Source organism: Ictalurus punctatus, chromosome 16, assembly GCF_001660625.3.
Source record: "Ictalurus punctatus breed USDA103 chromosome 16, Coco_2.0, whole genome shotgun sequence".
Lineage (NCBI taxonomy): Eukaryota > Metazoa > Chordata > Actinopteri > Siluriformes > Ictaluridae > Ictalurus > Ictalurus punctatus.
The window spans coordinates 26,285,583-26,299,491 of NC_030431.2; the positions used below are offsets into that span (position 1 = coordinate 26,285,583).

The 13,909-nt window shown below is 41.4% G+C and overlaps 3 protein-coding genes across 3 annotated transcripts in view; 2 read left to right on the forward strand and 1 right to left on the reverse strand.

Annotated features, from left to right (window-relative positions):
* The window catches only part of fam163ba (family with sequence similarity 163 member B, genome duplicate a), a 19,808-nt gene extending 13,737 nt beyond the window's left edge, over window positions 1–6,071 (forward strand). The window contains exons 2-3 of the mRNA XM_017488836.3: window positions 848–963; window positions 4,277–6,071. Of these exons, the coding sequence (XP_017344325.1) occupies window positions 871–963; window positions 4,277–4,696 (513 nt within the window). The 5' untranslated portion in view covers window positions 848–870 and the 3' untranslated portion in view covers window positions 4,697–6,071. The remainder of the gene's footprint in view (window positions 1–847; window positions 964–4,276) is intronic.
* dbh (dopamine beta-hydroxylase (dopamine beta-monooxygenase)) overlaps window positions 1–8,957 on the reverse strand; it is a 45,954-nt gene extending 36,997 nt beyond the window's left edge. Inside the window, exons 1-3 of the mRNA XM_017488835.3 lie at window positions 8,533–8,957; window positions 8,291–8,376; window positions 7,692–7,823 (exon numbers count right to left, since the gene is read on the reverse strand). Coding sequence (XP_017344324.1) covers window positions 7,692–7,721 — 30 coding nt within the window. The 5' untranslated portion in view covers window positions 7,722–7,823; window positions 8,291–8,376; window positions 8,533–8,957. The remainder of the gene's footprint in view (window positions 1–7,691; window positions 7,824–8,290; window positions 8,377–8,532) is intronic.
* An 828-nt stretch (window positions 8,958–9,785) lies between these two features.
* swi5 (SWI5 homologous recombination repair protein) lies at window positions 9,786–13,889 on the forward strand. Its single transcript, XM_017488839.2, has 5 exons — window positions 9,786–10,039; window positions 11,233–11,281; window positions 11,373–11,476; window positions 12,132–12,226; window positions 13,361–13,889. Exons 1-5 carry the CDS (start codon window positions 9,936–9,938, stop codon window positions 13,423–13,425), a joined length of 417 nt encoding a protein of 138 aa, XP_017344328.1. The 5' UTR covers window positions 9,786–9,935; the 3' UTR covers window positions 13,426–13,889.
* The last annotated feature ends 20 nt before the right edge of the window (window positions 13,890–13,909 follow it).

Sequence of the window (13,909 nt, forward strand, 5' to 3'; positions counted from 1 at the left end):
AAAGATTCCATCGCGGTTCTGCTGGAAGGCACGGCGTCTACCTCAACCTTTATAAACTGTACCGAGAGTGAACAGGAAATCCTCGACGAGCCTCCTCGCCGTGCGTGCACGCCGACACCGCCGATTCCGTCTCTTCTGGTCTGGGGGATCGTTTAAACCGCTAGAAACCTCCGTACAGAGCGTACAAGCAAGCGCTCTTCTCCGTTTTGATGATGACGACGGCGTGGCGGAGCAGGAGCGTGGCGGACATCCCGACGGTCGCGATCCGATTGCGAGCGGAACTGATTAGGGTCGTGTTCGTTTCGTTTCGGGGTCAGACATAACTTCGATGGAATGATGAGACAAATCATACGTGACTAGAGAAGGTGTTAAACTGGCTCCTTAAACCACGTGATCATTGCAGGGAGGTGCTAAAACAGGGTTAGGAATCTGAATAAAATAAAACACACACACACACACACACACACACACACACACACACACACACACACACACAATCTTAGCCATGACCTACTGAGTAACTCCATCATCTCTCCACCGTCCTCCTGACCGAGCCGTGATCTCTCTCTAATCTCTCGGCTGTGGACGACGTCGAGGCTCTCGATCACGCCACAACCGCTCCGTTAAATCCCGCATCACTTCCTGTTCCAGCCTCAGGCTCTTTTCACGTGTGCTCATGTGGTATTCGAACTGTGTAAGGCGGAGGAGGAAATGTGCACGGCTTAATCTTTTGAGTGAATCGTGTGATGATAAAGAGCTGGTTTTCGATCACAAGGACACTCTGCTGTGCTCAGACGTTTATTCTGAATCTCTCACCATCATCTCCGTCTCTGTCTCCGTCTCTCAGGGTGTTGATGGAGAGCGTTTCGAATGACAGCCGGGACAGTGGTCATCACAGGCGGGATTCTAGCTACAGTAATCTTACTGTGCATCATTGCAGTACTGTGCTACTGTAGACTGCAGGTAAGTCAACTCGCGCTCTCTCTCTCTCTCTCTCTCTCTCTCTCTCTCTCTCTCTCTCTCTCTCTCTCTCTCTGTGTACTGCAGTAAAATCATCTCCGTCTCGGCGTAATAAACGTGTAGCGCTGTATTTTAGTGAAGTCTCCTCATGGCACTGGGAGTTTAAGTGCTCTATCTCTCGCACACAGCCTTCGCAATCAACATATCGGGTCACGTTTCCAGCTCGCCAAGGACAGCTCCGTACTCCCGCTGCGATCGCTCCGATAGAACACGTTGTGTACGCTTAGCCTCCTTTATCGCTCTGGATACGAACAAATTTATTCGGGAATTGTTCGCAGGGGCGTTTACTCCAGAAATGTGGACTTCATGAGTGATCTTTCGTTATATTTCCACAGAAGGAGATCCGCTCACGTGAACGGATGGGGTTTAAACTGACGGATGGGGTTTAAACTGTACGACTGGCGATGAGTTACTGCGGTTTTGCATACGGATTACGCGGTCACGTTTAAATTTATTTCAGTTACACACCAATGTAATTGAACGTTTTGTTTGTGAAATACAATCACTTCATATTACTGACCTGAGAGAGAGCGATTTCAAAACAAAGCCATAAATTGAGACACCCGGGAGAAAAGTAACGGCGCCCTGTAAAAGCACACGCCGCGATTAAGAGGCGCTCTTTCACTGTTTAGCTGTCATTTTGTCGCTTTCAGGTTTCCCGGCCTTTTGAGGAGTTTTGTGGGTGTGGCTGAATGGAAATCTGTGAGGATGAAGATAATCAGTGAAACTTTTGTAAATCTGGTGTAAGTCTAGTTCAAGCCATGGAAACGTTTAAACACAACTTTTCTAAAAAGATCGCAGACTTTATTTTAGGACGAGCAGACGTCCTCGATGTCACGGGCACGTCCTCAGTTTGAACGCTTAAAAAGCAATTTCAATGCTTTTCAGTGAATCAGATTAGTTGGCTAATAATCGCCGATGAGTCGACTCTTTCGACTCCTATTTTTTGTTAATTCAAATCTACAGCAAGGCACTGCATAATTAATCTGACTAGAGTATGTCTGCGCTTGCTCAAGTTCAATTTTAAAAAGATTTCTGTACGTTTATCTGCATAAACACATCTTAACATGCACTGGTTCTACATCGTTACTCTGCAAAATGATTCAGCTGTTCATTAGATTCTTTTTTTCAGTGCATTACAGAATCACAGATATCAAAGGCTGATGTAGTTGTTGTGTCCTTAAATACATTTTTTTTTTAAACCAACGAGATCTCCCAGTGCTCGCCTAAAAGAGCGGTCTCAAAGAGTCGACTCGTTTGCGAACGACTCCCAGCACTCACCTGAAGGAGCTGGCTCAAAGAGTCGACTCGTTTGTGAAAGACTCCCAGCACTCACCTAAAAGAGCCGGCTCAAAGAGTCGATTCATTTGCGAATGACTCCCAGCACTCACCTAAAAGAGCCAGCTCAAAGAATCGACTCGTTTGCGATCGACTCCCAGCACTCACCTAAAAGAGCCTGCTCAAAGAATCGACTCGTTTGCGAACATCACTAGTTCCTCATGTAGCAGACAATTCTCTTCTCAGGAGAACCGTTTTGGGAAGTTTAGCATGATGGAGGCTTCATGTGTTCTGCAGTGTCTCTACTCCCTCTTTCTCTCTCTCTCTCTCTCTCTCACACACACACTTTTCACTGATATCGAGTTCTTTTTCTCATTAACACCCCTTAAACTCTAACTATTTCCAGATCGGATGAATTAAATTAAAGGTGAACCAACGACAGCTTTCATTATTCACTAGAAATGAGGCCCTGACATAATCCTAATTTTTTCCTCCGTCCTGTGGATTTGCCCCTTTTTTTTTTATTATTAAACATCCTTTAATCCATTCCGTTATCACCCGAGGCTCATTATTCCTCACGAACAGCAGCATTCTCCGTTTTTAATATTCATTTTTTTCTAAGCGTGATCGCAAAGAGGGAACACGGGCTTAGACTAAACAGTTATTTATATCCGTCGCCATGGTTACACTCCACCACGGTTAAAGGCGCATTAATTTAGAAATGATCTACTTCAGAGGTGTCTCGATATACATTTCTGAACTTCTGTAAACACAAACATGTTTTCAAGCGTACTGAAATGAAATATTTCTACATTTAAAAATGTGATTATAAACAGCAGGAAGAAGAAGAAGAAGAAGAAGAAGAAGAAAGTAGACCAAGCGTGACTCTTAGCCGTGACGCTTCTTCCATCCGGACGGCGTCCATTTTGTTTGTACGCCGTTAAAGCGAATAAAATATTCAGCACGTTTTCTTCTTTCCCCCCAGATAAAACCATTTCTCTGTAACATTTCCATTATCTCTAAAATGATGCTGTGGAGGGAAACGGCACCGTCTCAGATCAGCGCGTAGGGCCGGGACGATACGATGAGGATATAAGGATTATCGTGATGAATTACGTCACGATACGCTTTCCTGAGATAATGCGGATATCGTGATGGACTTTTTCCTCAAAGTAATTTCTATTCTAAATAATTACAGACTCTGATGATAAGATTTTGTACTAAATCTTTAAGATTTTATTGAATGTTAGAACTTATTCACCTTTAGAATTTTGTCTTTTCATTTCTGAGTCATTTATTTCTGGAGACAAATAAAAAAACAACTTTTAAAAAAAAAAAAAAACATTTTTACTTGTTAATACTGTCTTTCTGGCAGTTTGTTAGAAACCTGTACATCATGTTAAATATTGCGAAGATATTTTGGTCTTGCCGCCCACCTTTATGATTCATAAACACGCGTCAGCTCCAGCTGTACTTTGTTCCAATCCCGGCCGCCGTGTCTCCTCGCGACAGCACTTAAAATCCTCAAAATGAATGAATTTGAGGACGTGATAATGACCCCGATTCAGCACTCACTCTGTATCCTCCTATTACATCATGCGAATAATTTTCCGCGTTCATAAAACGCTCCGAAGCGTGTGATCTGATCTCGTTTGAGCTCGTTGTCTTAGTAACGAGTCCGACAACAGCTTTGAAGCTTTGTTAGGATCATGTCAAGTCAACAACACTCCAGTCCCGCTGCCTCAGTAATCCACGTATGAAGAACGACGCCTGGGTTCTAATTTAGGGTTCCGCAGAGAGACGGTAGACACCGTTACTATAGAAACGATAACGTATCCGAGCGAGAGCATTAATATAAACCTGCGCTACTGTCAGAGCCGCTGTTGTAGAGAACTCATCACCACCTGACGACCAATCACAGTCCAGGATTTTAAGGAGGGTGTGTGTACTGAATTCCTGTGTTTTTATCGTGTTTTAGTATTATTGCTGTAAGAAGGAGGAGTCCGAGTCGGAGGAGGAGGAGCCTGACTTTGCCGTGACGTCTCGTCTGCCGCCCATACACTCCAACCACAACATCCTGGCTCCTGCCGTCCCCGCGGCACCCACCCCCAACGGGCCGGCCCTGTTCACGCCCCCTCCGCCGGCGCGCAAGCTGACCCGCTCGCAGACGTTCTGCCCGTCCTGCACGCACTACGACATGCCCTTCTACCTGCAGCAGCCTGACGGCCTGAGGAACGGCGGCGAGCGTCTGAGCTTCCGCAGCTTCCAGGAGCATGACCTGGACCTGCCCACGCCGCTGCCCACGCCGCTCCCCAACTACCACAAGCTCAACCTGAACCGCTCCGTCACCATGAGACAGATGTTCACACGCAGCTGCAGCATCAGCACCGACGTCTAGCGCACGGACAGCTTCTGACCTGCGCCCCCTGCAGGCCTGGGAGGTCCAGACACAGGCCAATATGGACGCTCGATTGGAGCTCGGGCTCGCCGGACGCTCGACGCAGCGTAATAAAGTTTTACTACACAAACAGACGAGATGAAAAGGTCCGAAGATTAAATGTTTAAAAAAAAAACGATCAAATGAAATATTGCCGTTTGGGGAAGTGAAGAAAAAAGAAAAAAAAAAGGGCTTGGGAGAGTTTTATTTCATTAAAGAAGAGGGAAACGGTCGACATCATTTTGTTTTGTACATACAACTGAACTCGTCATTTTTGTATCGTCTGTGTGTGTGTGTGTGTGAGCGTGCGTGTGCGTGTGTGTGTGTGAGGATTAGAAGTGATGGTTGATAGTTTGTCAAGATTATACCGTAAAATAAGAATGAAAAAAAAACCTATATATCAACCAACCGAAGAGAAAACACAAGCTCTAGTTTGGGCTGCAATAAAATATTTGAAATAAATGTAATGTAAAAAAACAAAACAGAAGAAAAACAGACTTTCATTTTGAATTTCTTCGATTCCCATGACCGCGTGTTCATCCAGAAACAGATAGATGTTTTTATCTTTCTCTTATTAGAAAGTATTTCTTCTATTTCTGTTGAATAATGCACTGTTTATCCGGAACATTTTCATCTTTCCTTCATGAAGAGGAGCGCGAGGTCGGCGAGGTCGCGGGAATTACCGAAAGACTCGAGAACGCAGCGTGAAGATTTAACGCAGCTTGGACTCGGATTATAACGGCCAGTCGCTCTTTCTGAAACTCGGACGGACTGAAATCGGTTTATTATGAGCGGGACTGTGCGTGTTGCTCTTCTTTCGACAGTACTCATATAAAAGACAAAATTATTGACTTATTCTTCTGAATTATTTTGTATAAAGGCCCTGAGTTACAGAAACAAGTCGTTTTTAATATTTCTTATTTATTCTTTTCAGGTTCAACAGTGAGATTTTGTCATAATGGTGACTATCTGACTTTTGCAAGCACCATGTAGTCGTACTGGGTGTCCTTTCTCTCTCTCTCTCTCTCTCTCTCTCTCTCTCTCTCTCTCTCTCTCTCTCTCTCTCTCTCTCTCTCTCTCTGTCACACACACACACACACACACACACTCTCTCGCTCTCTCTCGGCCAAGTGAGACAAGCAAGTGCAATGAATTTAGGAGAAATTAGTAAGTATTAGAAATTATTATTATTATTATTATTATTATTATTATTATTATGTATAATCATTGCTGCACATTACTGCTATTTTTGGGTTTCATGTTCCTGAAGTGATGTCACGTTTTAACCTGTACAACTATTAACACAATGTTGATAATAAACCTGGAGAAAATCTGAGATTATATAATGTGTATGAAGTGTATTAAGGAGGTGATCGGTTGCCAGATCATCAACCCAAAAAATTCAAGAAAAAAAAAACATTCCAAGCCGTAACTGGAAAACCGGCCGCTCACAAACCTGCCTAATTTCCCTGCTATTTCACCCATTAACATAAAAATCATTTTAATGACCATGAAACTCCAGGATCCGTGTGCGTCCTGCAAAACATGAATAATTATCGTACGCAGAACGTTTCCACTCAACCCACAGCCAAATAAAAACAATGAAGGAAACTAATTAAACATGAAAACGGCAGAGCTGGCAACCCTGGACATAGCAGCGGCTCGTATTGCTCATTTTCAGCCCACAGACGAGAATTTGATGAGATGAAAAAACTTAATTAAAAAAAAAAAACCCACTCCAAACAGAAATCTAAGTGCAGATGTTGAACTAATGTTGAATAAAAGAGAGAGAAAATCCTCGTATTACTCCCAAATCTACTCTTATGGACTTTTCTCTATTTTTCCAACGTTCACACGCTGCAGCGTTACAGTAAGAAGTAGTTCCGGTTACATTACACTTCGCTGAAGGTTTTGTCGTATCCATACGCAGCACAATGGCGCTGTCTGGATCTATTCAGTGCAACAACGATCCGGATCCGGATAGGGATCATTGCTGCAACCCACGGTACTCGCAACCCAATGTCCAACATGGAAAAGTCGGGAACTCACCCGGTCCACCCACACGCACGCACGCACACGCACACACACGCGCGCGCACGCGTGCAAATAACAGAAAACCCCCAGAAGAAGACAGCTCTAACAGTTCAACCTCAGCTACATCGCTCAAGCTCATAACCGCGCTCAACCGGACATGCGCCTGGGATTATTCTCGCGTGAACTGCACAAACTAGTAGCCTAGTTTAAACCGGCGCGGCCCCTGACCAGGCCGTCACTAAGGACGAACCGATGAATAAGGGCAGTAAACGAATCAAATGAAGCACAGTGGACTTCCCGTGGAGGAGTGAGCAAATACACTAAACACAATCACCACGTGATCTCTGCAGTTCCAGTGAGAAGAAGTGTGACGTGATGTCACACAGCAGCAGGCGTCGTCATGACAATTTAAAAAAAGAATCAGATTATTTTAAGACAATCCAGCAGGATGCCAAATTAATAACACAAACATTCTACTGAAAATGAATACAATAAGATGCCAATAATAATAATAATAATAATAATAATAATAATAATAATAATAATAATCTTATCTTTATCTGATGAAGCTAGATCTCTTTCTCCGCCTGCACTTCATCATCCATCACCTCGATATCAGTGAGTGAAGTAAACAGAACTGGTTTAACGGACTGGTTATTCCTGCGTCTCACCAAAGCAGCTCATAAAACACCGATCACCAGCGATTAAACAAATTTAAATACTCTTTTATTTGACGTTTTGGAGGTTTGGTGTTTCACCTCAGCAGAAACCTGCTCTGAAGAGAAGATCTGAAGACGTTCTCCCGTGTGGGATACCGTACACCTGATACGCAGTAGATTTATATTCATTTACCCCCGACTGCGGCGCTCGATTCATCGCCCTCTAATCGCGTTATATTAACGAACCAATTTCACCTCGTTACCTCGAGAGAGCCGATATCGAGCCAATTCATTTCCACGTCTTCATCTGCGACGTTCGACTTGTTCTCATCTCCGGAGCTGATGAGGAGCAGCGTGAACACATCTGACCTGGGGTTGAACTTTAAACACTTCAGCTGGAGGGAAGTGAAGCAGATAATGAAGCGCTCGTGTCCCACAGAGGAGGAGATCCAACAAATCATTTTTCATTTATACATGTGTGTGTATATATATATATATATATATATATATATATATATATATATATATATATATATATATATATATATATATATGTACACACATACATACACACACACACACACACACACACACATATTCTTAGTAGGATATAAATGTGGACTTTTATTTCTCAGAATTCATCTTCAGGTCTCCAGATGTACGTTTTGGATTTTTGCGAATCTTGCTGCTTCCTTTTTCTGCGTGATTTTTCTCGAATTTTTCCCCCCGAACCGTTTTAAAATGCTTCAACCCGAACTGATTTTAAAATGATTTCCTTTGTGAATTCAGATATACTTTCATTGCCAATATAAAGATTCCTTTGCTAGATTTAGAATTCTACACCGAAGACCCGCAGACTCACCTTGTGTTCAGCGTGATGAGCTCAAACGTCTGCGTGACTTCCAGGAAAAGCCTGGCGGAGGATGGAGCTGTGATTCAGAGTCAAACCTGGAGCAGAACAACACAAGGTGAGATGTTCAAGAGAAACTTTTACATCCTGATTCCAGACTTTGACTACAGAGTTATGGAGATATGAAACAACACACACACACACACACACACACACACACACACACACACACACACACACACACACACACTCACCTGAGATCTTCCAGTCTGATCTTTCATTTCTTCAGTGATTACAGGAGGACAGCAGGTTCTTCTCCAGTTCCTTCACCGGTTTCTCTTCATCTTAACTGTATGTGTGTGTGTGTTTCTGTTTCCTGCTTTAACACACCTGAAGCACCTCATCAGCCCGTTAACAAGCACTTCAGAAGCTGGGTCAGATCAATCTGTCTGGATTCTGCTAAAAGATTTCCATGAAGAACTTTTGGAAACTTCTTTCGAGCTCCTCCCGTGCCCACGTGACCACACAGATGTTTACAATAACAATCCATCTATCTAAAACTACACCATATTGACTACGTAGTACACTAAATAGAGTTTTATTTTTCATTTTATAATCATGAACGCTTCCTAAGAAATATTGTGCACACTCCTGTACTCCCACAATGCATTGCGACAGGTCAGCTTCCAATCAGTTTAGCCTAGAAGATGCAAATCACATAATTAGGTTAAAACGCCTCAAGACAAGAGGGCGGGGGTTTCTGACTGACAGGTGAGTACCTCTCGTCCCTGTCCTGATTGGTTGATTATTGGTTGTCCACGTCACGTGTCATGTTTCCGCTCTAAACAGATATTTTACTGAACTTGATGTAATCTTTATCAAATATTTTTTTTAAAAATTGACCTACATTTAAAAATAACTTGATAAAACAATAATTTTCCCCTATAGCCCGTTTAAGCGTTATTTGCAGGAGAATTTTATTGCGTCCGCCCTCTGCAGGTCAAACATATAATTGCACTCTTTAAATTTAACGTCAAAACTAATCTCTCATTTCTATGGAATAAAACTAGCTTTTAAATGGGATACAACTAAAAAAAATGCTCTTTCAGAATGAACTCTTTTATTCCAGCATCTTCTGACATTATTATTTTAATATTAAAAAAAGCAAATACATGCAACGTGTCCTGATACCACACTAACACTTTATTATTTGCTAGTTTTGGGTTAAAGTGAAATTTTCTGAAATGTACAGAATTTTAAGACGTTTTTAACAAAAGGCACGGTTTGTGAAAATCTGCTAAACGTAATGCGAGCTGCAGCTAATTTGATCAACGTGATCTTGTCTCCCTCCCTAGTCTTGCATAGACTTGCGCTTGAATCGGAACCTCTCCAATATGGCGGACTTGTTGACGCGTTGCACAAGCTAGCAACAGCTGCACGTTACGTTCCGCAATTATTTATTGAACCACCAATAAGATCACGCGCTCTGAAGAATGACGTGTTCGATTTCAAAGTAAGGCGGGATTCAGAAAACAGCAAAATGGCGGCACTGAGCTTATCTGATAAAGCTAGCTATCTGACTAGCTCTGTTAGCGACTGATTTTAATCGCTGTTGTAATGTGTTCAAATTAATAAAGTGTCTTAAACCGAGTGTAGAATGGACTCTGAAACCGGAGACAATATCAAATCAGACCATGACGGTGCTGAAAGTTTAAAATTTACACCACAAAGAGGCGGAACTTTGCTAGCATCAAGAACAAGGTAAACAAACGCTTAGCAAGAACCTGACTAGCAGGGTTGCCAGATTGAGTTAGTTTGAGTTTTATTTGTTTTAACCTTATAAAATTAATTGTAAGTTTATTTGATGAGCTAATAAATTGTCAAATATTTATTTACATAAATATTTCTTCTTTTTTTTTAATAATGCATACACATTATACAGGTGCAGTTGAGTGCATATATTTACACTGCCCTTTGATTTCTGGTTGTAAACATGAAAAATGACCCCAATTTTACAGTTTATTTACAAAGCTCTTCTGACATGTATCCTAAATTTTACAGAAAGTAAGTCTCTTTAATCACATGCTCAAAAGTTTACATCCCCTCTGACATGCTCCAGTGAATTTGTGTTTAATCATAATCATAATAATCATAATCAGCCTCGGTCTAGTCGAGAGTCAGTGTGAATCAGGAAAACGGCTCTCGCACACCGTAAACCTGAAAATATTGTTCTGGAGAAGGAGTTTTAGGAAAGATGTCAATCAACTCCAAATCACTTGAGAGCATTATTCTAAATTAACTTGAATATCTACAGCATTCTAGACTATAAAAATAGAAATAACTTTCCATAAAAATAGTTTAATAAGTAAAATAAAACTGTTTTTAATTTATTTATTTTTTAAACCTTATTACGTCGTACAGCAGTCCTGAACTGTGCACGTTTTGTATGTTTAGGGAAAAAAAAAGTCTTCAACCTGAATGTTAAAATTATGTGATATATAAATTTTGGTTCAGTCTAAATATTACTTGTATTTAATATATATATATATATATATATTATTATTATTATTTATTTCTCCATGAGTAAAAAAAAAAGGCTAAAACAATATGATTGAAATAATAAAAAATTTCAGAAAAAATTTAATCTTACAATAAATTTAAAAAAAAAGAGAGAAAATATCTAAAAGAATCTGGATATGTGTATAAATCATTTGAGCATGAAAGGGTTAATGCATAGGAAAATGTTAACTTCATTGTTTTTGAAGGCATCTTTGCTTTGCAGCTTTTTCTTTACATCCAAGACGATAATGTAGAGTACCGCATGTGATCCGCGTATAACCTCGGGTCGTATCTTTCCCCACAACCTGCTAAAATTTGAGTAAACTAACAAACTTGACTAACATTCTATACTGAAATGATTACTGATCGCATTATATCCGTTCTTCTTCAAACAGGACGCTCCATTCAGGCTGCAAGAAAGTCAACTCCAGCTTTAAATCTCCAGTGAGTACCTCAATAAAACCACTTCACTAAACACTGACACACAGATGGTCACTGAGAGCTGTGTGTGTGTGTGTGTGTGTGTGTGTAACAGGTTCCCAGCACACTGAATAACAGTGTGTGTGTCGACGAGGAGATCCGAGAACTACAGAAGACACTGCTGCAGCTGGAGTCCGACATTACACTGTTAGAAAGCGAGTAAGTGTGTGTGAGTGAGGACACATGATAGGTAGACTCAGACTTCTAAGAGTCAGCTGATAATTTTGTCCTTCACTTCACGTCATGGACATAAAACCTGATTCTTCCACTTATGATCAGCTCCAAAATTATTGGCACCCTTCCATATTATAAAATGGGGAGCTTCAGTTCTCAAACCTAACGCGCGCACACACACACTTCTGGGAGTGCATCACAGTAAGTGAATTCTGTATTAATGCGTGACACTTAAACTTATTCGGATCCTAGACTACACTAATCTGTGTCTGTGATGTTGCATAGCAACCAAAGCTGACCGTTAACAGACTGCGCTGCAAGGCGGAAAAATATTTGTATCAAATGATATTAAAAATAAATTCAATTATTTATTAAACACACTTGGATTACGCTGATCCGAATAACGGTCATAAAATGTAACGGGGGGGGAAAATAACCCTGCCGATTGATTAATTATTATGAACGCTTATTTTAAAATAATTTTTTTTAAAAGTGTTTGAAACGTGATTGGATCAAGACTGAATAAAAGTTTCCTCTTTCTGCTGTTGTAGTTTTTCAGTTGAATCCGGTTTAACAGCTGATATTAACATGGGTTTGCTATTTTGTGATTTTTATTTATTGATATATTTCTCTTTTCCAGGGGTGTCCGTGTGCACGAGCTCGATCTCCACATTAACCTGCTGCACGAATACAACGACATCAAGGACATCGCACAGACTCTTCTAGGCAGACTGGGTGAATATCCCACACCGAGGCCCAGTCCCAAACGCCTTCATGTTCACTACATGTGCTCACTACCTAGGGGTTAACATGAAGGTGGTGTAGTGTGACTAATCAAACGCTGCTGGAGATTCGGCCATCGAAAAAAAACACGACTGATACGGGCCATGCTGGGGATTAGTGATGAAATGTAGTCTGATACATCACCACACACACACACACACACACACACTCAGATCGGGGTCTGTTTCCATCCATTTTTTGGGATATCACATATAAAATAAAATGTAAAAAACCGCTGAATGGAAACACCAAATGCGAATAAAATTTCCCAAAAGCACACAAAAAACTGTATGCACTCATTTGAGGCGGATAGTTATTTTAAATTTGACATGCGCATAAACTACGATGGAAACACGTTTACGGAATAAATTCCTCGATGCGCATCAAAAGTCATGTGACTTTTCCTCGGCAAATCATGTGATTGGATATTTGACTGATGTGATTGGATATTCAGCGCACAGTTGCAATCAAAATGATTCAGCCCCCAGTGTAAATCAGGTTTGTTGTTAAAATGCACAGACTTTCAGCTGCTTGTGATGAACACATCAAACAAAAGCGATTGAAATAGTTCGACACGACGAACGCTTCAAGCGGTTTAAGTACTAAAGATGCTCGTCATGAAGGGGGTGAATAATTTTGAGACTGGAGAAGTCATTATAAGTTGCATTTTCAGTTGAATTCGGGGGAAACCTCTTGAAGTGTTCGTTGTGTCTAGATATTTCAATCGCTTTTGTTTGAGTTGTTCATTGCAGCTGAAAGTCTGTACATTTTGACAATAAACCTGATTTGCACTGGGGGGTGAATACTTTTGGTTGCAACATTGATGTGGCCGACTTATACCGCGCAATGGCAATGTGTTTATCTGTAGGAATTGGGGCGAGAGAGACAGACGTGTACACACACATAGAACAGACACACACATGCAGAGACACACACAGTACAGTAACGTATAGGAGTATGATAATGGAGCTGCATTCTCTACAGTCCTCCACATAAAGAGCTCCTGTTAGAGCGTCAGTGCGTCGTACTGTCGCCTCTTCACCCTGTGTGTTAACACAACTGACCTTCTGTGTGTCTCGCTCACAGCCGGCCTGCGCAGTGTCACCACACGCGACTTGTACGCTCGGTTCGGCATGGAGCTGGACGACTGATCTGCTGAGCTGTGCTGTGGGAGGACGGACCACGGTGTTCCCACTGACGGACGATTCCGGAGCAGAAAACATTTCATCGTTCTCACTTCCACCGTCTCACTCAGCGAGTTACTCGCAGGGTATCTAATACACCCTGCAGTTCATCGTTTATATTACCTATAACAGCACGTCCTTAAGTGTTATATAAGACTGCAAAAGTCTCTATTTAAACTGTTAAATATATAAGTAAAATTGGAGATAGTTGTAATGAATTACAGACCTTTTTGTTCACTTTAGTTTGACTCAAGTAATAAAACCCATCTGAACACTTGGCTTGTTGGAGATACATGATGGGTGGGGATGTGAAATATATTTCACAACCAGTGGAAAACACTGATAGTGTCATCTAATGAACTGATAGCAGCCTGCAATAATCTCTCACCCTTATCTGTAAATGCTTTTAAGTAAAAGATCATTCACACTCACTCTCACTCGTTTTGTTTGT